At 52.8% G+C, this 25,229-nt stretch overlaps 1 protein-coding gene and 1 pseudogene across 4 annotated transcripts; one reads left to right on the forward strand and one right to left on the reverse strand.

Moving 5' to 3' along the window:
- LOC132233875 (basic proline-rich protein-like) overlaps nucleotides 1-24,622 on the reverse strand; it is a 113,260-nt pseudogene extending 88,638 nt beyond the window's left edge.
- On the forward strand, nucleotides 6,138-12,852 carry FST (follistatin). 4 transcript variants are annotated; one of them, XM_059695013.1, is made up of 6 exons: nucleotides 6,138-6,574; nucleotides 8,270-8,461; nucleotides 8,867-9,085; nucleotides 9,575-9,799; nucleotides 10,723-10,970; nucleotides 11,261-12,852. In XM_059695013.1, the coding sequence occupies exons 1-6, from the start codon at nucleotides 6,490-6,492 to the stop codon at nucleotides 11,306-11,308; spliced, it is 1,017 nt and encodes a 338-aa protein (XP_059550996.1). In that variant the 5' UTR covers nucleotides 6,138-6,489; the 3' UTR covers nucleotides 11,309-12,852. The 4 variants fall into 4 exon arrangements, with proteins under 4 accessions (XP_059550996.1, XP_059550997.1, XP_059550995.1 ...); XM_059695014.1 differs by having other exon boundaries at nucleotides 10,723-10,953; nucleotides 11,362-12,852; XM_059695012.1 differs by having other exon boundaries at nucleotides 10,726-10,953; nucleotides 11,680-12,852.
- Nucleotides 24,623-25,229: the final 607 nt, after the last annotated feature.

Genomic DNA, 25,229 nt, shown 5'->3' on the forward strand with positions numbered 1-25,229 from the left:
ATCTTTATGACCCACCGAGTTCCTTTGAGATAAAAAGCTGAAAACTGCGTTTATGATCCCACTTCTACATGTTTTCCAGTGTCACTCAAAATGTAAAATGGGTCCACAAGCCATAGTTAGAAGGAACTTAAGAAAACCTAAGTAAATGGAAAGATATACCATGTTCATGGTTTTGAAAGCTTAATGCTGTTAAAATTTCAGTTCTCCCCAAATTGATCTCTCCCTGCTATAATCTCATAAAGTTATTTGTTTTTTAGAATTCAACAAATGGATTCTAAAATATATATATAAATACAACCAGAATACCCAAAGCACACTTGAAAAAGAACAAAGCGGAGAAATTACATTACTTGAACTCATGACTTACTGAAAAGTCACAGAAATGAAGATAATGTGGTACTGGAATTGAATCAACAAACAGATCAATGGAACAGAATGGGGAAGCCAGAAGCAGATCCACACTTAAGAGGCCTTTTGATTCCTGACGTGGGGCCAAAGGCAAAATGCGAACTGGATTTGGAATGAATTCCCCTTTGAGGAAAGATGACTAAAAGTCAATCAGAAGATGCAGTGCATCATGTCTAACTGCCTTGGGACTTTTGGGCCTACGCAAACCTAACATTTCATCTGGGGGGCAAAACAGACAAAAGACATGAGATAGGATTTTGTCAAATGAGGAAATACAGATGAAAACATGGATGATCAAACAGCCATTGTATCAGCTACTGATGGCAATACTGAATAAGGCAAGCACTTAGCAAAGAACTAATTATTACTTGTGCAAACCACTGCTACTCTACGAAAGCTAAAATGAGGGAACAAAAGCGGAAATGTGAAAAAGCAACTACAGCATACCAACTCACCCTCCGCCAGGACTGGCCCAGGGAGGCGGCTCTGACGTTGTTGGCCGACACGTCATTTCAGTCATGAAGTAGTGGAACACAACAGCCAATACGGATTGGCTATGTCACCCTTTCACTGCAGTAGACAGTGTAACTGGAATTGGGGTTAAAAGGCTCAAGGTCACACCCTGATTGTTATAACCAAATAGATGAATCATTTGGATTGTCAAAGTGACCTAAAATATAGTCAACCATTTAGATGTTACCATGGACTCATGATAACATTCCTATCCCGGGGCATACTTTGAATTCCTTACTTGATGTGAATGAATGATGCTAAGCTTGAATATGCTGATACAGGTTTATGTGGATGAATGATGCTAAGCTTGAATATGCTGACACAGCTAGTGTGACATATCACAGAGGACTCCTGGAAACCCAAAGTATTTCCAAGCTTGGAGGGGAAAGTAAGGCAATAGGAGTGTCACACAGGAACAAGTAGTATCAGAAAGAAAGTTCTGTTCCTGATTGACTGACTGGGTAACATCAGGGCAACCCTGACAACAGAAGCATTCCAGTAATCCATTTTTCTCAGCGCTGTACAGAAAACATGTATTCTCGTGGCTTTTTAAAAACACTTCATCCCCGGGTGGTTTGGACAAAATAGATAAACATTGCTTTTACGCACTCACATTTCTTAACGTTTTTGTTCTGCAACAATTCAGCCAGGACAGACGCTCCCGCCACCCCTCCTCACATCCTCAGTCTCGCCTGTGCAGTTGCACAATGCCAATGGCCATGACGCATTCAGTCGCTGTTTTTGTACCTAGAAGGACAAAATCTGATTTTTAAAAATGTCAGCCTACTTCTCAAGTGCTTAAATCCTGCTGTTTAATCAAGATTGAGTATTTGCATTTGAAAGTTTAATATTCACCTTGCAAAACACCTGACTTCAAAAAAGTTTGACATTCAATTTTTAAGGCAAAAAAATATAAGCTACTCAGTTCATGGCTTTCCAATTTTCCGTGTGTAACTTTTTCAGGACTGAAATTTAACCGGGTCTGCTCTGGTCTCAAGCAACCACTTTGTACGATCTCACACGTCTTTCCTGGGAGCTAGATCCCATCGTTGGCTAAACTCTAATATTTTAAATTTATAAACTTCAGAAGGAAGATCGCTTTTGAAGCTGACACACACACACACGCACCAACCCTAGAACAGCAGTCTTTTTGTGTGCTGCCCAGAAAATCAGTTACAAAGTGGTCTTATTGTGTTCCCATCATTTACATTTACTTTTTTGGCAGAGCAGAAAGGAAAAGAAGAAGTCAAACTCAGAGGCATACAACAGAAATGAAAGAAGGCATTTTTATGTTAAAATGTGCCCTTGACATTTAGACATCGACCAACCCAATATTGAGCATCGACAGGAGATGAAACAGCCCCAGAGACTGCAGCTGTTTTCTGTGACGTCGCTGAGCAGGTGCCATGCCGCCTCAGCCACGGAAACGGGGTGGGTCTCTTGCTGATGCCCACGGAGGCCCACATGGGGCCAGCGCTGGCCTGCGTCTCGGTTCCGCAGATCGGCCCCGAAATACCCCGGCGCCAACAAGAGTCCTGATGACTGACCTGTGCCAATTCACAGCAGACATTCTCCCAAACAGATCAATACTATCCAAGGGGCAGCTGGAAAACAGGATGAGTCCTGTCTCACTGAACAAACAGCGGGCTGCTTATTCGCAAGGGCAAGAGCCGCACCGCACTGCGCTTTCCACAGTGTGTTTGCTGGAGACTCGACCCTGACCTGCAGAGCCACCCTCCGGGTGAGGAGTAACCCAGCGGTGGGCCTGCTCTGATCCTGGCGCTCGCTCAGAGTGGAGGCATTTTTTTTTACATGCTTGCCTTACTTACACTGTCTTCATACTTTTTTATTCTTCTTTTTGCTCTTCTTTTTATATCTTTATTAATTTCAGAGAGCAAATGAGAGGAGGAGGAGGAGGAGGAAGAGGAGGGAGAGAGAGAGAGAGAGAGAGAGAGAGAGAGAGAGAGAGAGAGAGGAGAGAAACATCAATGATGAGAGAGAATCATTGATTCGGCACTTTTTACAATGAGAGCCACTATGTCCGCGCGGGCCTCGCCTAGACAATCCCACGATGCCAGAGCAGCTAGTCAATGCTGTGGCTTCCGTCCAGTGGCAGGCCTGAGTGTTTGGCATTGTGTAGACAAAACAGAAACAGTATTTTACTTCCTACTCATCATACTGGAATTGTGTGGACACACCTTGGATGAAATTAATTCAGAAAAAATGTTAGGACACCAGTTGTTTCTATATATAAAAACTGAAATAATTATGTGGATGAACCAAATTCATTTGCTCGAACATCCAGATAGGTACTTTTTATTCACCCCCCAAATTTGCCTCTTTTCTATTTTTTTATTTAATCACATAGATACTCTCCCCCCCACACACACACAAAATAAGGAGGTCATATTGTACATATCTGTGTGCTCTTTTCATATTTATATATTTATATTTGTATATGTGGACAGATAAATGAACAAGAGTTAAATCTAATAAAAACATGAAAGTTGCATCACTATTATCATTGCTACAAGGTTACAAAATATGAGGAAATTATAGTCTTTACAACAATCTTCCCAAAAGTGCTGAGAAAATAAAACTATGGAGTACAATGTGACCCTACATTCCTCGAGGCACGATGACTTCATATATGACCCAGCATGAGTAAAATTTTAATGCTTCGAATGGTACTAGGGCCAGAAACCTAATTAGAATTAGATTTTCCCGGCTTCCAGAGTCTACAGCAGATTCAGGACCAATAAATCCATTTAAACAGAGGGCAAATATATTCCAGTCCGAGTGGCTCAGCAGTTGAGTGTGGACCTATGAACCAGGAGGTCATGGTTGGATTCTGGGGTCTGGACACATGCCCTGGTTGTGGGCTCGAGCCCCAGTGGGGAGCGTGCAGGAGGCAGCCGATCCACGATTCTCTCTCATCATTGATGTTTCTCTCTCTCCCTCTCCCTTCTTCTCTGAAATCAATAATACACACACACACACACACACACACACAAACAGGGGGCAGATACAGAATCATATCACGCTTGGGTCTTAGAAGTTTTTAATGGCCATTGGTGGCACCGCTATACATCTACCATCTAAGATCTTTTCAGGATGCAGACATTTTCACTTATTTTCTGTCCGCTGGCTAAAGCAGACGCTGTGCCTCTCTCTGGCTGCTCTTAACAGACAAATTTGTATGAAAAAAAAAGTCAAGTGACAATGATTCTTAGCCTTTCCCTTTTCTTCAAGAAGCTTTCCCTGGGGGGCGGGGGAGGGGACTTGAAGGGGGGAAACAAGGCTCCCTCCAGCCTGTTGCTATCCGAGCTCTCAGTCCCTGCCCCGGTGAAGAAGCGCATCCCACTGGGAGCTGAGCCCTGGAGCGCGCTCGGCCTGCAGGACAGGGGCCTGAGCGTCCGCCGTTAGAGGGCACTCACCCACTCCGCTGGAGCCGCCTCCGCGGAGGGAGAGAAAGGAAGGCGGCCGAGGAACGGGCGGGGAGGGGGGGGGGGGCGAGGGAGGGAGGAGGGGGAGCCGCGGCGGCGGGGTGGGTGGACGGGAGGGGAAGAGCCAGGAGGGAAGAGAGAAGGAGTCCATCTGCAAAGATTAAGGAGGATATGGAGTCCCCGAACCGTCTGAAGTGAGCGCCCGCCCCGCCCCGCCCGCCCGCCCGCGGGGCCTCAGGACCGCAAGGCAATGGCACGGCGACCGGCCGCGGCGAGGTCACCGTCTCCAGCGGCCTCCGCACCGGGAGCGCGCGGTGCAGGTGCGGCGGCCGCGGGCTTTGTGCTCCCTGCCCACGTTCCGAGGGGGCTCGGCGCGCCGGGGAGGCACCCACACAACTGTCCTCTAATATTAGCACGGCTGTATTTCGGGCCTATTATAGTCCGCCCAGACAGATCCATTGTAATGGGATCTTTTATTAAAAGATTAGCACTATCTCCTGCAGTTGGTGGAAAAAAATCTGTTATCGCTGAGTTATTTGCAGTTGTGGACGGGGTGGGCGGTGGGGGGAGGGCGGGAGGAGCGGTGGGGCGGTCTGGCGGGGTGGGGGGAGGGGGTGTGCATGGGGGGGAGGGGGGGAAAGGGCAGATTCGAAATCCGCGGGAGAAAATCCCGGGGACCTGCGAACGTCCGAGAATTTTGTCTGCATACTTCGCTGTCTGTTGTCCTCCGGGCCCCAGAAGCGCGAAGAACAGACATTTTTAAAAGGCGGCTTTTGGGGTAAACAATATAGCATTTTCCGTGAAGTAATCGTTTTATATAAAAGGAAATATCGCCTCCTCGGCTTCATTCAGCGGTGCCAGCAATGTTATAAATGAGAGGCCCGCCAACTGGCCGCGAAGAATGCCAGGCCCTGTCTTAATAAACTGAGGCTACAGAAGTTCATTATCGATGTTGCAATCTTTTTATTCCGCGAACCGAGAAAGACGGGGGGGGGGGGGGAGAGAGGGAGAGAGAGGGAGAGAGAGAGAGAGAGAGAGAGAGAGAGAGAGAGAGAGAGAGAGACTCAAGGCAGAAACTGGGGAGCTCGGGGCGGGGGAGGGGCAGACCGCCTACGTCGGCGCCCGGCTCCGCGGGGCGACTCCAGACGCGGCGAAGTGAAAGGGGAGGAAAGAAAGGGAGAGGGCGACGCGGCGACGGGGGTGGGGGGTGGGGGGGTGCTGAACATTCTTGTTCGCTCCTGACTCGTGGAGACCGAGGGCCGCGTCCGGCCCCGCTCCGCCGGGATGCCAGGGGCCGCGCCCGGGGCTCTTGGCCACCGGTCTGGGCTGGGGGTGGCCGCCGAGCGAGGCGCGCACAGACCCAGACACAAAACCCCGCCGGCCCCGCGACCAGGCTGCGGGAGCCTGACCCCCGCGCGCCCCGACCCGAGCGCCGGCGGGTGGTGCAGCCGCGCGGGGCTCTCGGGCGCCTGCAAAGTCTCCCCGGAGCGGAGCGGAGCGGCGGTGCGCGCACCAACTCGGGTCCCCCCAGCGCCCCCGCCGCGCGCGCGCAGACACCACCGCGCGCACCACACACTCACACACACTCACACTCACACTCACACACACACTCTCTCACCCGCCGCCCTGCGCGCCGGCGCTGCCTGGGAGCGGCGTGCAGCCTGGAAGTGGGTGTTCTTCCCGCTCCCCACCCCCGACGCGTCCCCCACCCCCGCCCCGGTCGCCGCCCCCCTCCCTCGCGCTCCTACGCAATAAGAACTCGGCGATTCCCCTCCTGCCGCCGGGATCGCGGGCACCTCCAGCCGATCGCTGGGAAGGGTTTCCAGAAGGTGGGAAATGTCACCTGATTCACACTGAACTTTTAAAAGCTCCCCGCCCCCCAGGAGCCGCGCACACCGCGCGCGGCCGCCCGCCCGCTGCCCCACACCCCGGGAGACCGCCCACCGCACGCCCGGAGACCCCGGCCGCATTTAAGCGCGGCGGCGCCCGGCTCCCGACGTCCATTGAAGCGCGCGGCGGCCGGCGGCGAGCGCGGGGCTGCGCCAGGATCGCTGCGCCCTCCGCCGCCCGCCTCTGCGCCCGCCCGGGCCCCCGCCGCTGCTCGCCCCGCGCCTCCCCCGAGATGGGCCGCTCCCGGCACCCGCCCGGCGGGCTCTGCCTGCTGCTGCTGCTGCTCTGCCAGTTCCTGGAGGACCGCAGCGCCCAGGGTAAGCGGCGCGGGGGGCGCGGGGGGCGCGGGGGGCTGCGGCTCGCACTTCGCCGCCGTCCCCTCGGGTCTGCTCGGAGCGATGCTGCTCTCGGATCCTCGGACCCACCTAGCGACTCGGGCATGGAGAGCGTGTGGACCGGAGGAGGGACAGGGCAGCCGAGCGGGGAGCGCGGTGACCCTTGAAAAGGAAGGGAGCGCCCGGGTGCCGCTCGGGTTGGGGTTAGATGCTCCGATTCTGGGCAGAACGAGCGCGGAGGTTTCCGCGGGCTGGGCTCGGGGAAGGGCAGCATCAGCCGCCTGCGGAGTCCGGCCCGGCCCCGTGCAGGTTACCTCTCCCCCCACATCCCAGTGGGAATGACTCGGGGGGGGGGGGGGTGCTGAAATGTCTTCGGTGGCGGGGACGCGGTTTCAGAAACTTTGCCCAAACTTGGAAATGTGGGCGCTGGGCACTGTGGAGGGAAGTCACTTTCCTGCTCCGTGAATTTCTTCCAACCCCGTCCCCCGAACCCTAAAAACACCCGACCCCAATCCTGACTCGGGAGCGCTGTGCGCGGCTCACCGTCCCCCGCGGACCCTCCTCCTCCGGTTAACTTCCCGGAGAGCAGGCGGAGCCGCCGCCGACTTACACTCAGACGCGCTGAGCGCGAGCCTCTCAAGTTGGTTTTAAAAAAAAAAAATAGGTTTGTTTCAGTTAGTCCTCGAGCAGACTTGTAAGGAAATCCTCACAGCAGCGTGCGGCCCGGTGACTGTTAACGGTGTCCCGATGGCTCGGGAGAAGTCCTCGGACCCGAGTCCCGACGCTAAGGGGGGGGGGGGGGGACTCGCCGAGGTTTGGGTCGGGATGGGACGGCGTGCGCTCCCGGGATGGCGCCCCCCCCCCCCCGGTCCCCGCACTTCCCTGAGCCCGAGGCGCGCCGGGCCCTGCTCTCCGCCACCGCGAAGGTGCCCTGGCCCCCGCCGCGCGCGGCTCTTCGTGCCGCCTTCGGGGCGAGGCGCTGCCGGGCGCCGGGGACCGGCCGTGGGCGCCGCGGAGAGCAGCCCGGGCCGATTTCGAAAGACCGCGGTGGCCGCGGGCGTCCCCTGGGCCCGGCGATTGCAACACGGCCCGTCGGGCGGGCTGCGCCCCGAGGCCGGGCCGGCACGGCCGCCTGTTTGCTTTCATTTTCCTGCGCCGGTGGCTGCGCTCGCCCCCGCGCCCTGCCGCCGCGCCCTCGCCCCTCCGCCTGCCCCGGTCCCCCCGCTTAACCGTCACCCCCACCCCGCTCCCCCGCGAGCCGCCGGCGGGCGGCCACCTCCGTCCGTCCTGTTTTTGCCAAGTTCCCGAGTCGGCTCTCCGAGTCGCTGCCGGTTCGGAACCGGGACGAGCGAAAGCAGACAGTCCCAGGCGGTCCGGCGAAAGGCCGCGCGGCTGCACGTGCCGTGTCTGGGTCCCCGGGAGCTGACCCGGGGCCCGCTCGGGGGGCCCGGGCGCCGGGGGCCCGGCTTCTGGCTCGCGCCCTCCCCTCGCCCCCCGCCCACCTCTCCGGTCCGGGCTTCCCCTCGGCTTCCCCGCCCTCCACCGCCTTCCAAGTGCTTCCCGCGGGCCCCCGGCTCCTGGCCCCTCCGCCCCGCGCCCTCCGCGCCCCTCGGGTCGGCCCCGCGGCCCTCGCCCCTCCGCGCCGCGCCCATCGCCTCCGGGTCTGTGTCCCCGCAGCCGGGAACTGCTGGCTGCGCCAGGCCCGGAACGGCCGCTGCCAGGTGCTGTACAAGACGGAGCTGAGCAAGGAGGAGTGCTGCGGCACCGGCCGCCTCAGCACCTCGTGGACCGAGGAGGACGTCAACGACAACACGCTCTTCAAGTGGATGATTTTCAACGGGGGCGCCCCCAACTGCATCCCCTGCAAAGGTGGGCCTCCCCTCCTCCACCCCCCCACCCCACCCCCACCCCCGCTGCAGGCAGGCCTTGGCCCAGCCCTGGGCCCGGTCCCCTTCCCGTCCCCCAGCCCCGGGAAGCTGGGTGGAGTCTTGCCTGTTACACACTTTACGCAAAACAAGGTCGGCGGAGGCTCCGGGGCTGCCTGGCCAAGTGTGGCGGTGGAGGCCAGCCACCCGGGCTCTTGGAGAGAGATCTGGGTCTGGGGCGAGGCCCACTGGCCTTCCCTTCCCCCTCCACCCTCCCCAACTCCTGGGAGGGAGCCTGGGCCCCTGGGGCGCCGCGTGCACCATTGCGCAAGGCCTCCCCCGTGCAGAGGTCCTGCTGACCTGCCTCCGGCCTGGCCCCGCTCAATCCCTGCCTCTTTCCAACTGGTAGAAACGTGCGAGAACGTGGACTGTGGACCCGGGAAGAAATGCCGCATGAACAAGAAGAACAAACCCCGCTGCGTCTGCGCCCCGGACTGCTCCAACGTCACCTGGAAAGGCCCGGTCTGCGGCCTGGATGGCAAAACCTACCGCAACGAGTGTGCGCTCCTCAAGGCCAGGTGCAAAGAGCAGCCCGAGCTGGAGGTCCAGTACCAGGGCAAATGCAAAAGTAAGTGACCCAGCTGGCGCCGGGCATGGGCGGTCCCCAGGAGGGGCCTAGTAATGGTCATGAAGAGCCCAACTAAAGGAACACTTTCCAAGTCCAAAGACTCCTTCAGAACACAGAGGGCCCCTGCATAGCTCAGTGGCCGAGCATGGACCTATGACCCAGGAGGTCACGGTTCCATTCCCGGTCAGGGCCCATGCCCAGGTGGCAGGCTTGATCCCTGTGTGGGCTGTGCAGGAGGCAGCAGGTGAATGATTCTCTCTCATCATTGAAGTTTCTCTCTCCCTCCCTCTCCTTTCCTCTCTGAAATCAATAAAAATATATTTTAAAAGGAAAATACCACAGAAAGGACCATACCTAGAGTCGTAGGTTTGCTCTTGAATCCCTCAGGGCTCCCCAGCTGCCTTTGGTTGGGGATTTCCTAGATCACATCGGATCCTCCCTCCCGAGGACCGGACGCTGCTTGCTAACGTGTCTCCCTCACTGTTGCAGAGACCTGCCGGGACGTCTTCTGTCCAGGAAGCTCCACGTGCGTGGTAGACCAGACCAATAACGCCTACTGTGTGACCTGTAACCGGGTCTGCCCAGAGCCCACCTCCTCGGAACAGTACCTGTGTGGCAACGACGGGGTGACCTACTCCAGCGCCTGTCACCTGCGGAAGGCAACCTGCCTCCTGGGCAGGTCCATCGGACTGGCGTACGAGGGAAAGTGTATCAGTAGGTATTCCGGATTGAGAAACAAAAAGAGAAAGTAGGAAGGAGACGGCCAGGTCTGGCGTTAAGACCGTGGTGTTAACCAGTGAAGAAGCCAGCGCCTCCCAGTTGCAGTTTCGCCAAAGAGAGAAATCCTCCCCATGGCCCCGCGCTCCCCGGGGAAGCTGTTGTCTTCCCGAAGCGCTGGCATCTATTCTGAAACAGGAAACAGTTTTCTGTCTTAGAAAACGTAGAACTCACTCGATTTGGCACATTGTTTCTAAGTGCTAGACTGGCTGGGAGCAAGAAGTAATTACTTACCAGTTCTTCACAGCTGTCATTAGGTTCTGATAACGGATGGAACACTTTCTTTTTTTTTTTAAGATCCCACTCTGGGGAAGCATCAATGCATATTTAGCTCTAGGACACTGGAATCCTGTTCCAGAAATACTATTTTCATGCACACATATAGTATGTAGGAAACGGGGGGGATTTGTGTATATTTCAGTTTTATTATCAAGCATTTTGCATCATATATCTTCATTACCCCCATTAGCAAACAATAAAATGTAAGTTGTGTGTTTAGCCTTAGCCAGTTTGGTTCAGTTTGGTTCCGTGGGCCTGTGGACCGAAGGGTCCCGGGTTCGATTCTGGTCAAGGGCACGTACCTCGGTTGCAGGCTCCACCCTGGCCCGGGCCCTGGTCGAGGCTCCTGCAGGAGGCAACCAATCCAGGTGTTTCTCTCACATCGATGTCTCTCTCTGTCTTCCCCTCTCTTCCACCCTCCCTAAAAATCAATGGAAAAATATCCTCAGGTGAGGATTAACAAAACAAAACAGAAAAAGGTGTACGTTATCTATTTATCTTTCTTGATAGAGAAGTAGAGGAAGGGAGCGAAGGGGGGCAGAGGGAGTCCACGTACTCATCACAGGTCCATTATATCCTAGAAGCAAAGTCCTGTGAGGACATCCCCTGCAGTGGTGGGAAGAAGTGTCTATGGGACTTCAAGGTTGGCAGAGGCCGGTGCTCCCTGTGCGACGAGCTGTGCCCGGAGAGCAAGTCCGAGGAGCCCGTCTGTGCCAGCGACAACGCCACCTACGCCAGCGAGTGCGCCATGAAGGAGACCGCCTGCTCCGCGGGCGTGCTGCTGGAAGTGAAGCACTCCGGACCTTGCAACTGTAAGTGCTGTTTTCGACTTGCTCCAACCTAAGGCTTCCCAGCCACGCCCGAGGGAGCGGAGGTGCACACCCGTTACCAGCGCATTGCCCTTGAAGCTAGGTAGCTGCTCAACCCGCAGGAGCGGTCCCTGGGATGTGTCCCAGGACCATCCAGCGGGGCTGCCTCTGGAAGCCTCTCCCGATCCCGGGCCCCTGATTCCTTTGCCGTGGTCCTCTGCTTGGCTGTGCGCTTCATTAACCCTTGACCCTAAACTAACTGCTTCAGAAGTTGTCGTTGTTTTCCTTCTCAAAGGCAGCTTTCTGTCACCACGCGGGCGGCTGCTCCGCGCAGTCGCCTCCACTAACTCTGAAATAAGGACCCCAAGCAGTTGTACCTAGAACACAAGAACGCTTTTTATCTGATTTCAGGATCTGCCCGTAAAACCTGAGCCATTGATTCTTCAGAACTTTCTGCAGTTGTTGACTTCATAGATTATGGTGGTGTTTTTTTGTTTTTTGTTTTCGGTGGTTGTTTTTTTAAGTATTTTTTTTTTTTTTAAAAAAAACGTGTTGCAGAAGAGCAGATGCCAAAAATAAAATATTAAAATAAAATAAAGCATCTCCCTGCGAGTCACGTACAAGTCACCGCTGTAAAGTGGCTGGCAGAGGGCGTGGCCACGCACCCTGAGCTGCTCTGCGCTGGTGTTGTCCGCATTAAACAGCAGCTCCCTGTGTTCCCCCATCTAGCCATTTCGGAAGACACCGAGGAAGAGGAGGAAGACGAAGATCAGGACTACAGCTTCCCCATATCTTCCATTCTAGAGTGGTAAAGCCGCCAGCAGTGTTCAGTGTTGGCCTAGCCTCCGGGCAGAAAACAAAAAGGAAAGAAAGAAAGAATATATATTGTCCATACTGTACATAAGTGTATGCTTATTTATTTGGGGGGAAAGTATCCATGGAGGACCTTGGTCCTCCAGCTCTCTCCCAGGCCACCTGTCACTCCTCGGACTCAGAGGGGCCGCCTTGTGAGGTCTGCTGGATGAGGCCCGTCGTCGAGACGTGTAGACATTTATTTATACTGTGTCATGTTTTATAATTTATACATAAAATGTCTGGTTGACTGTACACCTTGTTTTTTGAAGAAATTTATTCGTGAAAGGAAGAGCAGTTGTTATTTATTGTGAGGTCTCTTGCTTGTAAAGTGAAAGCTTTGTTTGCCTGGTAAACCATCGAACCATTCCTTCCCGGTCACGCACTCCCCCGCCCCCTCCGTCGCACCGTCCGCAGGCCCCTCTCCACTTGAACGCACTTGCATGTCGGTGTGTCCTGTTTATTTATTGGATTCTCTGCTGCCTGTTCTGTACGTACACGATCCCTCGGGTTTTGTTTACAAGGAATCTTGACTGACCAAACGGCATTGTAACTGGCTCCGACCGGAGGTACAGGGGCGCCAGCTTTGAGGAAACTCCTGCTTCTGTTCTCTGGTTGCGACGGAGACGGTTGCGAGACTGAGGTGATGGCGACCTGAGACTTCCAATAATCAGTACTTTTAAGATGTTCCAGATCCAAAGAAATGGAGTGATGGGTGTCGGGGGGCTGCCCGAGGGGGTGTTGCACACTCGCCTTTCGTTGGGTGTTTCCTGGAAGCTGGGCTCCTGTACCTTTAAATTCGTTCTTTTTCAACCAGTGTGTCACTACACGTTATGGCAGAGCTTTCTCAGTTCAAGTTTCTTGCTTTTCATAATACTTTTTTTCTGATGCAATTTTATATTTTCAAACATGGCAAGTTAAATAAAAATTCATTTAAATATATAGTTTTGTACTTTTCTACCATGTAAATGTGCAATGTATATAAAAGTTATAATGTGTATTTGTAAATAAATGATGAGTGAAAAAATAAAAAAATTTTAAAAAGCCAAATGGTCTCAGTCGCTGATGACGTCAAAGAAGTCCTTTGGGCTTTGGCGTGAAAAGGTGTGGAATGCATTTGCTGAGAAATAGAGAGGTCGCCAGAAGTGAGCGGCCGGGGCAAAGTGAATGACAAGCCCCCCCCGCCCCCCCCCCCCCCGTGAGTGTGAAATGGAAAAGGGATCTGAGGCCGGCAGCCCCTGTGTGAGAGCAGATGGGGTTGTCCCTCGGAAGCACCCTGAGCCTAAGCCTCCTCCGGAAACACGCCCTCCTGGCTGCTCCTGCGGCGGCTCCCAGAGCCCCAGCACCTGCCTCTCCATAACATGGACCCAAGATCTCGCAGTACAGCCGCGTGGGGGGGGGGGGGGGGTAAGGGCAGATGGGCCACGGGCCTGGCGGTGCTGGCGTGATGGGGACGCCGCAAGGTGAGGGTGGGATGATGGGTGATGTCTGTGTTTGATGGGGAGGGAATGATGCCGGGTGAGAGGATGCAGCATGTCACAGTCAACCTTAGAGGTCACGCCGAGAACCGCAGGTTGGCCTGGGGGCCTCAGGCCCCGGTAACGCATGATGCTACGTAGTAATAAGGTCATCAGCATGCGTTTCTGTGTTTCTGGTTCATCGGGTGTTAATTCCTTTTTTAAAAATATATATATATTTATTGATTTCAGAGAGGAAGGGAGAGGGGGAGAGAGAGAGAAATATCAATGATGATAGAGAATCATGGATCGGCTGCCTCCTGCACGCCCCCCACTGGGGATCCAGCCCGCAACCCAGGCCTGTGCTCTGGCCACAGAATCAAACCGTGACCTCCTGGGTCATAGGTCAGTGCTCAACCACTGAGCCCTGCTGGCCGGGCAGGTGTTGATTCCTTGACTAAGGATATTAACAATATCAAAAGTGCAAGATGCACGACGGGACTGGGCGGGAAAGCAAAGAACAGTCAACAGTGCCCACCTTGCTCAACAATAACTATTAAAAGTGACTAGGTTTGATTCCCAAAAAATACGTTTTTTCTTTCCTAAAAATAAGTAAATGCATCGATGATGATGCTGGTACAAGACTGTTGGCTCTCAACTGTGGTCACCAAATGAGAACTGTGGACACGGGGGAGGGGGGGCCTCAGGGGAGTTGGAGACTGTACAATGATTCCCAGCCTGAGGGTTTTGTCAGCCTCCGGCTGGATCCCACAGAGAAGGGGCGGCCAGGAGAGGGACAGGCTGCCGTTAACCTAGAAGACACGTCAGGACCATGCCTGGAGCTCCGCTGCCACTGGGAACATCTCCCGGGAACGGGAATGGGAACGGGAACGGGAAGACAGCTGGCAGCCACGGTTTCACGGCCCTCCCTGGAGTGGGTTTCTGACTGCCCTGGGATGCTACAGACACTGGAAAGCTCAGCATTGCCACTGACCATGAGGGGAAAGCAGTCACTTTTAACAGGCACCCCTGTGTGTCTTGGCAGGAGAGAGTGATAAAATCAGCAGCTTGCCTGTAAAACAGCACTCAGATTATTTAAGAATTTTCTTTCATATTCGTCAGCATCAATCATGCCTCTCAAGCAAAAAAAAAAATAAAAATCTAATTTTCTTCCTTGGAGTTTCCTATTTTTCCAGTAATCCTGCATTATGCTAGTGAGTATCAAGAAATAGAAGTCTCCTTTAAAATTAAATTAATATCATTAAGCTATTGTTAAAATTTCAGCTGTGGCCCCAAAAAAGTAATTCACTTAGGCATATAATGTAATTAATAGGAACCATCCTAGTAACTAGTTTTCATAGGAATGTGTACAGCTTAATGATCAGGAATTGCAAAATATCAGGCAATAATGAAAAGTATCAGAAGTCTAATTTTCATGTCCACTTGAGGTTGTTCTAGGTTAGGTGGGTATGTTGCCTGGAGTGTGGCAAAAGTAAAATCGGGCATAATTAGAATCATTCTCAAAGCGGTGGCAGCCTTAGGCGAATTCTGCGCCCGGGACGGAATGCCACATGCGGACAGAACAGGGCCCGTGCTTAGATCAAACCACTGCACCAACGTGAAATGTACTGAGAGTGATTGCTGTAATGTGGTCACCTGAGAGAATATCCCTACACTTAGGAAATACACGCTGAAGTTTGTATGTAGGGAAAATGGCCAAAATGGATATAACTTACTCTGAGATGATTCAGAAAGAAAAAATGCAGCTTTATATAGTCCCCCCCGCCCCCATATACTCAAAGGGAGTCACACAAAGTCACTATAAGAAGTAGAGTGAAATATAACAATAAGTGAATTTGAACAAAAGGTATATGGGTATTTTGTTTTGTTTGTGTTTTTTACTCCTCACCCGAGGATATTTTTCCATTGATTTTTAGAGAGAAACACCGATGAGAGAGAGACACATGGATTGGTTGCCTCCTGTAGCCTCCTGCTGCACACACCCCGACCAGGGCCCGGCCGGGGAGGAGCCTGCAACCGGGATACCTGCCCTTGACCAGAAGCAACCCCTTTGGTCCTGAGGCCGACGCTCTATCCATTGAGCCACACCGGCCAGGGTGCATATGGGTATTTTTAATACTACACTGTTGCAACTTTCCTGTTAGTTTGAAATTATATCCAAATAAAGAGTTTGAAATTTTAAAAGTAAGTCTCATCAAGGAGGGGTGCGCAGCGGAGGGCTCCCCGTTCTCTAGGAAGGCAAGGGCAATGGCTGTCCTTTAACAAATCCTCTCGAATGACCAAGGGCTCCAGAGAACAGTTCCGGTGGCTTCACCAAGCGACTGACAGAATCAAAACTGGCCAGGAGACTCGCTGCCACCCCCGCCACACCCGCCTCAGAAGTCGCCTTTTCTTTTCTGTAATCAGCTTAAAACGCAGAGTGGTGGCGAGCTTTGTTAAAACGCTCCAAGCACCCAAACCCCGCTGCTTCCCCTGCTCGCTGTCTGCTATGCAGACAGGTCATTGCGCCTCTCCGCGCCGTTTCCCACGTGGTCATCAGAATCGTGCGAGTGTCTGCTTCGTAACACGGTGCCGTGGAGATTGAAAGACAGGAGATGTGCAAGCCCTGAGGCCAGGGCCTGGCACCGACAACGGTCGGCAACTAAGTGTCTCCTAGGATCATAAGCATTGTTATTAATTAAAGACAAAAAGGTCGGAACTGGGGCTCCTCAACCAACCCCTGCCTTGCAAATGCGACGAGTGAGGCATCCAGGCAGGAGGCTCGCACATACACACGGTGGGTGCTGGGAGACGAGCGTAACTGAAAGGCGCTCGCCGGGTTAACATTTAACACGTTTCCGGAGGTGCTGGGAGCTGGAGCAAACGTGCACAGTTCAAAACAACAGGTCTAGACACATTATTCCCTGCAGAGATCTGGAAAAAGCTCTCTCGCCCACCAACATTTCCAAAGCCACACACGTGCCCTTTGCCCATGCAGTCACACACCCAGCACAACCCCTGGCAGTCAGCTGCACGAAGTCAATCTTCTTTCGTTCTCACACGACTTCCTACATGAGGACTACAGATCCCTAAAGAGTAATAAACTATTTCCAAACTATCAGAAACCCTAACGTAAATGATACAAGTGCCAGGTATTTAAAAAAAGAAATTGACATGTTATTTAATGAATAAACGTGTTTATCAAAAGGCATTTTTCAAAACCTGGGTCCTCATGTGCCCCCACTCATGTGCCGCTTTCCATTCAGACCAGCACGCCGCCCTCCCCCGCCACGGCTGCCGTGTAAATAGCCTGCCCCGGGCTCGGCGGACCTGCCCAGACACGTCCCAGCCCCAGCTCCGAGTCGCTGGAATCCCCCCCGTGAGGACGGATGGTCCTGGGCTTGGCCCTCCTTGGCCCTCAGATGTCTTGGCTGGTGCCCTCGGGATTCCTGTGGCTGAGTCCTTCAGACACTTCAAAACATATTCTCTGGATTACACCAAATGCAGCCCTGGCAGAGCTGCACTTGGTCATTTTTCTATTTTAAGAATATGGCCCTGGAACCAACTGGTACTGTTGGGAGCCAGACACATCCCCACCCAAAGGCTCTGGTAGCCATTCGCCAAGGACTCGGGTCTCTGGCTAAAGAACCAGCGTCAGTTTTTCTCAAGAATTTGGGGCCAGCAAGAAATTGGGAACAAAGGTGCAATGCTGGTGAGAAAGAGAGGCTCCGTGTCTATTCCAGTTCCAAGAAGGGATCTTGGTACATCTCTGCCTTTTCAGCACCCAAAATAAATTGTGGGGGGGAGATGATTTTTATGGTCAGGATGCGTCCCGTAAACAGTGGTGTCAGTGAAAGAAGGCCAGGCGCTATGGTTTCTGGAGATTGCTGTGGGCTGATGGCCCAATGGCAACATGGAGCCGAGGGATGGGATTACGAAAAGGCCAGCAATACTTGGAACCCCTACGGTAGTCTTTTGTGGGATCCGTGCCCCAAAGCTATCAACATGGACTTAGGGCAATTTATTCACTGGGTCTGTGGGACCAGGACTCAGTCAATAAAATTCCCCGATATAAACGTTCTTCGTCAGGGTGGAGTGCCCGGCCAGCAGCAGCAGCAGCAGCCTTACCCGGGAGCTTGTTAGAAATACAAGTTCAAGCACAACCCCGGACCCCGGAACCAAATTCGCTGGGGGCAGGGTCCCAAAGCCTGTTTCCCCAAGCATTCTAGGTAATTCTCGTGAATGCTGAAGTTTGAGACCTCCTGTCCTACAGGCATTGCAAGCTCTGAGGGAGGCGTGGCCACCTGAACACCTATGGGTGGGGCTGTGGGAGGGAGAGCTCCCTGTGCCCCGCGCCCGACCTGGCCAGGATCCCCACACATAATCTGACCGGGGCCGCAGGGCTGTACTCGTGGTGGCGAAGGCATTCGGCCGCAGACATCACCAAGCACATGTTTCCCGAGAACGTTCTCACCCTCCATTATCTTCAGGGAGATCTTCCCAGAGAGACTTAAGCGGCGCTGCCTGGGAGTGTGGACTTGCCTCCCATCCCTCCCAGCCACAGGCACGGAGCGGTGAGCTTCTCAAGAAGGGACTTGACTGCTGGATGGAGCGCAGTGGCGCTCCAGCCCTGGCCCTCTCCTGGCTTGACATTTGGTTCACTTCTCTTCCCCGAACGTGCCTGCAACTTCTTCCAGGAAAGCTGCACTGTCTTCCTAGAGGAGCACCTCGGCCCCAGCCATGGGGCAGGGAGCCAACCGCTACTACTCGGCTGACCTTCGTCCAAGGACAGGGAGAGCTAAGCAACCGCATGCAACAGACACGCAGCTCGAAGCCGCTGCGCCGGAGGGAAGTGGTGTCCGCCACGGCCGCGCCCAGGAGCAGCAGCGTCTCCGGCCCACGGCCTGACCGGAGGCTGAGAGCGCCATCCTGCCCTCCTGGCCTCATAGCATTTCCTACCTCAAGCACCTCAAGATTCTCTCACCAGGCCCTGACTGGTTTGGCCCAGTGGATAGAGCGTTGGCCTGCGGACTGAAGGGTCCCAAGTTCGATGCCGGTCAAGGGCATGTACCTTGGTTGCGGGTATATCCCCAGTGTGTGGCGGGGGAGGGGGGGGGGGGACGGTGTGCAGGAGGCAGCTGATCGATGTTTCTCTCTCATTGATGTTTCTAACTCTCTATCCCTCTCCCTTCCTCTCTCTAAAAAATCAATAAAATATATTTATTTTTTTTAAAAAAAAGATTCTCTCACCAGATCTGTGGTTCTGTAAATTACCATCTATTGATCTCCCCACACCCTCTGGCCAAAATTCTAACGTTGGCTCAGTGCGATCCGCCTTCTCCACACCTACACCGAGGCTGCCGAGCAAGAAGGAAATCCTCCGAACATACCAGCTGGCGCCCCTGCACAGGTGCGAGACGTGATCTCAGCCGGCTTCTCCAACCTCCGGAGCAGTATTCCACATCCAGCTCTTCCCCAGCCCCCTCTGGCCTGTCCACGCCCTCACCACCTCCCCAAGCAGCAGACCTACGCCCACTCTCCTCACTTCACGGAACTTGAGCTCATCTGCTTACCTGGAAAGCTGCTCACATCAGGAAAGAATGACCTCAGCTTTCTCCTGCCAGCATTCACCATGTCTGCCCAGGTCCCTTCCATTTCTAATTGCCTCCCCTCCGATCACAGAGAATCTGGTTTGCATATCTGTGCTTTTTACCACGCCCCTTCCATCCCCTCCAGAAAGTCACTCCATCAGCAGCTTTCCCTCCATCATTTTTAATTCCTCCCTCTGTGATGGTTTTAACTTGAGCCTTAAAAAAACACTTCATTCAAGGTTTTTAAATAAGGTTATCTAAAATTGAAATAATATCATTAATAAAACTTTCCTAACTCAAAGACACACACACACACTCAACACACACATGCTTCAGCCTTGCCTAGTGGCCCCGTGGTCAGCAAACTGCGGCTCGCAAGCTACATGCGGCTCTTTGGCCCCTTGAGTGTGGCTCTTCCTAAGCCTTAGGAGTACCCTAATTAAGTTAATAACAATGTACCTACCTATATAGTTTAAGTTTAAAAAATTTGGCTCTCAAAAGAAATTTCAATCATTGTACTGTTGATATTTGGCTCTGTTGACTAATGAGTTTGCCGACCACTGGCCTAGCCCATACATTTTTTTTTAAAAGCCTTGTGACTCGTTCCAGACACAACTTGTGGAATAATCTCCACTCTGTCTACTGCCTCACCTCACCCTCATTCCTCAACCCTCTGCAAATTGGACTCATCTCCTATTAGTCATCGGAAGAGGCTTAACAAAGGTTATCAATGACTTTTAAGCTCCCAATACAACAGACATTATCCAGTCCTTATCTAGTGGACCTCTCTTTGATTGGTACCCTGTGGACCAGACTCTGGGACTCCCTCCAGGCATGTTCACCCCCACTCCTCCTATCTCACATTCTTATGTGGCTTCTTGATGACTCGTGTCTTCTTACCAGTGAAGCAGGGATCAAAATCTGCCAATCCACACGCTGTGTCTGACTTAGATTTTATTTGATCACACAAACCTGTGAAATAATTTTGAATTAGTTGACACTATTTAAAATGTAGGAAATTCCAACAACAACAAAATCTACTTTCTCTTGAAAAATCAGAAAACCAGGTATCCCTGGGTCTTTGAGTCCCAAAGGCACAATCACCAGAAACAGAGCAGACAGCAAGCAGCTCCCTCATTAGGCCGGGCGAGCCTCCCTGGGTCACAGCGTCTAGCCTCCGTCCTTCACTTGCTTCAGTCCACTCACCTGCCTCCCCGACTGCCCTGGGCACAGCTGCCCATGTAAGTCACAGAATTCCAGTATCACCACATTTTCACGGCCGTCCATCGCTAGAGGCTGCAGACCTCTGCGACCAGCCCTGACACACTATGAAGCTTGGGTCATAGCTCCTCCCTGTGATGGAGAAATCTCCTCACCTGCTGGTTTCCGGACACAGATTCCTCCCACATCAGAATCTGGTAGGAGAACATCTGATTGGTGAAGCCAAGTCCCGAGCCAGGGAAGCTGGGAAGTGCAGGGTTCAGTTCTGCGTTGGGAACTGGAATTCAGCATAACGAGGAATGAAATTTAGAGTAGGTGTCCTGAAGGGCGTGGCAGCCACAGTGACAGGTGGAGACACTAGAAAATCTGGACAAAGCTCGGTATAAAGTTGTTACGACAGGATCTGCACGTGGCCGCAGCCAGAGGGACGGTATAGACTTCCTCACCCGCAAGCTTCAAGAGCATGTTCTCAGAAGCACTCAGCAACCCAGGAGTCGTCCACATCTACTACCCGTCCAATGCTCCATGCAATTTGACGGCAGCTTAACACTCGGCATTGTCCCAACACAACTGCGAGGACCATGGCAAGGGCAGAGAAATGGAGCAGAGAACAGCAAGCGAAGCAAACGCAGAGAAAAGCAATTTCCCAAATAATGAATGAACGGCTGTTCGCAGTTGGCAGCATGTGTTTAAGAGAAAGTCCTTGACCTCCAGCGGCTGGTGGGCCATACAGGAACCTGTGGAGGCAAATACTGACCGAGGAGAGGAGCCTGAGCCCTCGGGCAAAGGCCGGTGGACAATCAGTAATTCCCTGACAGCACCAGCACCGAAGGCCCTTCCGTGGGAGTCAGATGCCCCGGGCTAATGACGGGGGCAGAGATCCAGGCGACCAAGAAGGACCGGATCAAGGTAAACCATATCCTGTCCAGGGGCAGCAGGAGTGAATGGAGGCTGATGGAACATTGGGAAAGTTGTTTTGTCTGATTGATTGATTGATTGTTCATCTGTTTAAAATGCTCCTGAAGCGGTTTGCTCTGTGCCCCAGACATTGAGCCCTAAGGCAGGGTCTCCAGCCCCCATGGGGGCTGGTTTCCCTCTAGGGTTGGCCAGGCCCCGGGAAGGGAGCAGAGGATGGGAGGAGAGAGAGGGGAGGTACATACCCCCTGCTCCCTCCCTGTCTTAGCCTCAGCTGCTTCTTCCCTCCAGGACCGCCCAGGAGAAGCGGGGCAGCCCTGCGGATCCACTTCCGGCCCCCTCTGAGCTCCAGAAACTCGGTTTCCTCCCCGTTGGTCCTTCCTCCCATAGGGACAGTCAGGGCTTCCTCCCGACTGTGCTGGCCCAGGTGCCTGCCCTCACCTTCTTCCTCCCCCGCCTGCCCACCCGGCTGCAGAGGCCTGGCCCGAAGGTAGTTCCTACAATTGTCTGGGCTGAATTCTCTCTGTCTGCCAAGAACCCTGACTGACAGGGGCCTCCAGACTTCCTGCTCAGACCTGATTTAGGGTTGATCAGTCCTTCATTCCTACACGGAAAGGGAACGAGAAAACACCCAGGACAGAGTAGTTCTCGACCTCAGCTAATAGGACTGCTCCTCGTGCGATCAGCCTGGTTTTGTACCATTAAAAACACCGCGACTGCCCTAGCGTTTTGGCCCAGTGGATAGAGCAGCGGCCTGTGCACTGAAGGGGCCTGGGTTCGATTCCGATCAAGGGCATGTACCTCACTTGCAGGTTCCCCGGTCCTGGTTGGGGTGCGTGCAGGAGGCAATCAATCTATGGGTCTCTCTCACATCGATGTTTCTCTCTGTCCCTTCCACTCTCTCTAAAAATCAATGAAAAAATATTCTCATTTGAGGATTAACCAAAAACAAACAAACAAAAACACCGCTGTTGCCAACCCAGCTCCTAAACTTTGGATCCTTACCCAACACACCTGAATGCACGCACTAATTTTTGTGCCTAATTTAGTGAACACGGCCCTTTAATGCACTCACTAGGCAGCAAAGAGGGGCAGCTTCCTCTGAAAACCTGGACTGAGCAGGCCATCTAGCCTACCACGCTCTGCTGAGCCTTGTCTCCAAGGACCGTGGTGCCCGTGGGTCTGAAAGCACGCTTTCCCCTGTGCGTTTGACAGTGGGTGTGCTACAAGCACTCTTTTCTTCCCTTGCACACTGAGGAGAAGAGCCTCACCTCAGAACCTGCTACATGTGTGAATGAACGAGGGAGCTTATTCTATTCATACAACGGAGAGGGCCATTATAAGACCTGAAAGATCCTAGCCAATGGGTTCACTACCACACGGAAGCCAATAAATTCAACTTCTAAAGACAATGTATTTACGGCTTCAAGTGAGTAAATGTAGTTTCATATAACAAATATTGAAGTGCATCGTTTCTTCTGGGGAGCATACTTAAACACGCTTTAAGATTACAGGGCCTTAAGACGCTAGGTTACAACTGTTAACCAAAAGACCTTTAGGTTTAGAAGCTGCAAATCATAGAAGACTTTTATACATAATTATGTGTAAAGGAGACAAAAGTTGTACAAATTTAAAGTGGAAACCCGGCCAGCATTGCTCAGTGGTTGAGCATTGACCTATGAACCAGGAGGTAACGGTTCAATTCCCAGTCAGGGCACATACCCGGATTGCGGGCTCCATACCCAGTGCGGGGCATGCTGGAGGCAGCCGATCCATGACTCTCTCTCATCATTGATGTTTCTATCTCTCTCCTCCTCCCCCTTCCTCTCTGAAATTAATCAACCAACCAACCAATATACATTTGTATATATATACTAAAGGCCCAGTGCATGAAATTCATGCATGGGGGGAGGGGTCCCCTCAGCCCAGCCTGCACCCTCTCCAATCCAGGACCCCTTGGGAGATTCCCAATCCCTAGGATCAGGCCTAAAACGGCAGTCAGATATCCCTCTCACAATCCTGGACCACTGGCTCCTAATGGCTCACCTGCCTGCCTGCCTGGTCGCCCCCAACTGTCCCCTCCCTGCAGGTCTGGTCACCCCATGCAGCCTGCTCTTCAGTGGTTTGGTTGTCCCTCATTAACCCCCCTGCCGGCCCAGTCATAGGGTTAATTTGCATATTACCTCTTTATTATATAGGGTGACTTTAGTAAAAAAAATTAATAAATAAATAAATAAACAAAGTGAGAGAGCTTTGCTCCCCCTCCCTCGGCTGTGAGGTGTTTATGTGCCCTGTTCTTAAACGTTCCTGGGAAAGGCGTGTTTGCTTGGCTCAGATGGGAAATGCCTGCACATCTATAAAATGCAAAGAGAACAAAAGGGCGTCCACAGAAGAAAAAACTTCCCCACCATCCCGCCCTCGCCCCCAGCCCCCTTCTCTGAAGTCACCAATGTGACTCGTTTCCTGTGTATTTCTCAGAAATACTTGGTGCGTACGCAAGCAGGTACCGGTATTTTTATTTTGTTTTATTTTATTTTTGCAAAAATGGTGCCATGCCAGACTAGAAATTCCATTGTGCGGTTTGCTTCGTCCGTCTGTTACATCTTACCGCTTGCTCCACGTCGCTATGGCGCGGGCTCACTGTTTTAAAGTGTTAAACGGCATAGATGGAACACAGCGTGGTCTGTTTTATAAGGCCTTCCTCGCTGTGGGGCCCTGGGCTAGCTACTCGTCAACCGTTCATCTCTCCCTTACCTTTCAGTCACTGTGTACCTTTTGTTCATTTGTTCTCATGTATATAGCAGGGAAGATAAAAACCAATGTGATGGTGATGATAATGATGATGAAGGGGAGAGGAGGTGTAGAAGGAGGGGGAGGAGGGGGAGGAGGAGGGGGAGGAGGGGGAGGAGGAAGGGGAGGAGGGGGAGGAGGAGGGGGAGGAGGGGGAGGAGGGGGGGAGGAGGAGGGGGAGGAGGAGGGAGAGGAGGGGGAGGAGGGGGAGGAGGGGGAGGGGGGAGGAGGGGGAGGAGGGGGATAGAAGGATAGAAGGCTATATGAGTGTGAGGAGACAACTTGCTCCCGCTGAGGTTTCCCAGCAGTGCACTGGGAAGTGCGATTCGGCGACCAGCTCTCCAGGGAGGAGGTTGGGGGCGTTTGCTGATCATGGTCACAGTCAACTTCGAGTTTCCAATGTGAGGTCCCTGAGCCGGCAGCCGGGATGGCCGCGCCCCATTCTATGGTGTGTGCACTGAACAGACACAGACTGAACCTGGTCCTCACAGAAAACCATGAAACAATGAGGAAGGGGTTGTTTAAAAAGTGCACTGTTTTTGTTTTAGTGTAATTCATTTCATACACTTTGTGCATTTTTTTCATCATTTTCTATTTTTAAAATTTTTCAGTTACAGCTGACAAGCAATGTTAAATTAGTTTCAGATGCACAGCACGATGATTCAACTTTATTCATTTTTATAGCTTATCTTTTCACCGACAGTTTGTTAATTTTTAACCACTGGCTCACAAAATTCCTGCAAACGTAACGGTCGGCGTTTGAGAACTGGTGTGAGCCAGCTCTAACCCACTCCCTGTGCTTACCTCCTTGAAGAAGTACCCGCATTCGCACACGCCTACAGGCATCGTCTCCTGACGATGATCATCTCCAATTTAATGGGTCCAACGCCACACTCCTGGTCACCCCATCCCGAAACCCTCCTTCACGGTCTTCTGTGTCCTAGCAAACAGCAACTCTGCCCTCCCGATTGCTCCCACGGAGGCCCCGGGTCATCCTTCGCTCTCTTCTTCTGCACTCCACGTGGACTCTGTCCATGAGCCCTGCTGCCCCTGCGTTCAAACATATGCAGATCCAGCCCCTTCCCTGCCCCGCCACTGCCACCAGCCTGGTGCCCGCTGTGTGCCCAGCACAGAACGTGCCTCGCACAGAGCAGAGACTGACAAAGGCCTGACGGTGAGGCAGGGTGTTGTGAAAAAGTCTTAATCTGATTTTTATAGGGTTTAACTTTCCTATGACTTTACCCATCCGACCACCTGCAGTGGGTCCTTACTTCCTAGAAAGGAGTTTGCAGTTCGTAAGTTAGAGCGTCTTCACAGGGCCCACAAATCCACATACATGCCAAACATTGTAATATGTCTGGTCACATGTGAATGTCCATTTTCTCCTATGTTTGTAGATGCTTTGGCGATACATACAACACAAACTTATTTTAAAATATCATTGACTGTATAG

The sequence above is a fragment of the Myotis daubentonii genome, chromosome 4, assembly GCF_963259705.1.
Source record: "Myotis daubentonii chromosome 4, mMyoDau2.1, whole genome shotgun sequence".
NCBI lineage: Eukaryota > Metazoa > Chordata > Mammalia > Chiroptera > Vespertilionidae > Myotis > Myotis daubentonii.

Coding starts and splice junctions, on each gene's coding strand:
- FST (XM_059695011.1), top strand. CDS start 6,490: ATGGGCCGCTCCCGGCACCCGCCCGGCGGGCTCTGCCTGCTGCTGCTG. Junction 6,575..8,269: donor GGAGGACCGCAGCGCCCAGG/GTAAGCGGCGCG, acceptor GTGTCCCCGCAG/CCGGGAACTGCTGGCTGCGC. Junction 10,954..11,679: donor GCACTCCGGACCTTGCAACT/GTAAGTGCTGTT, acceptor TCCCCCATCTAG/CCATTTCGGAAGACACCGAG.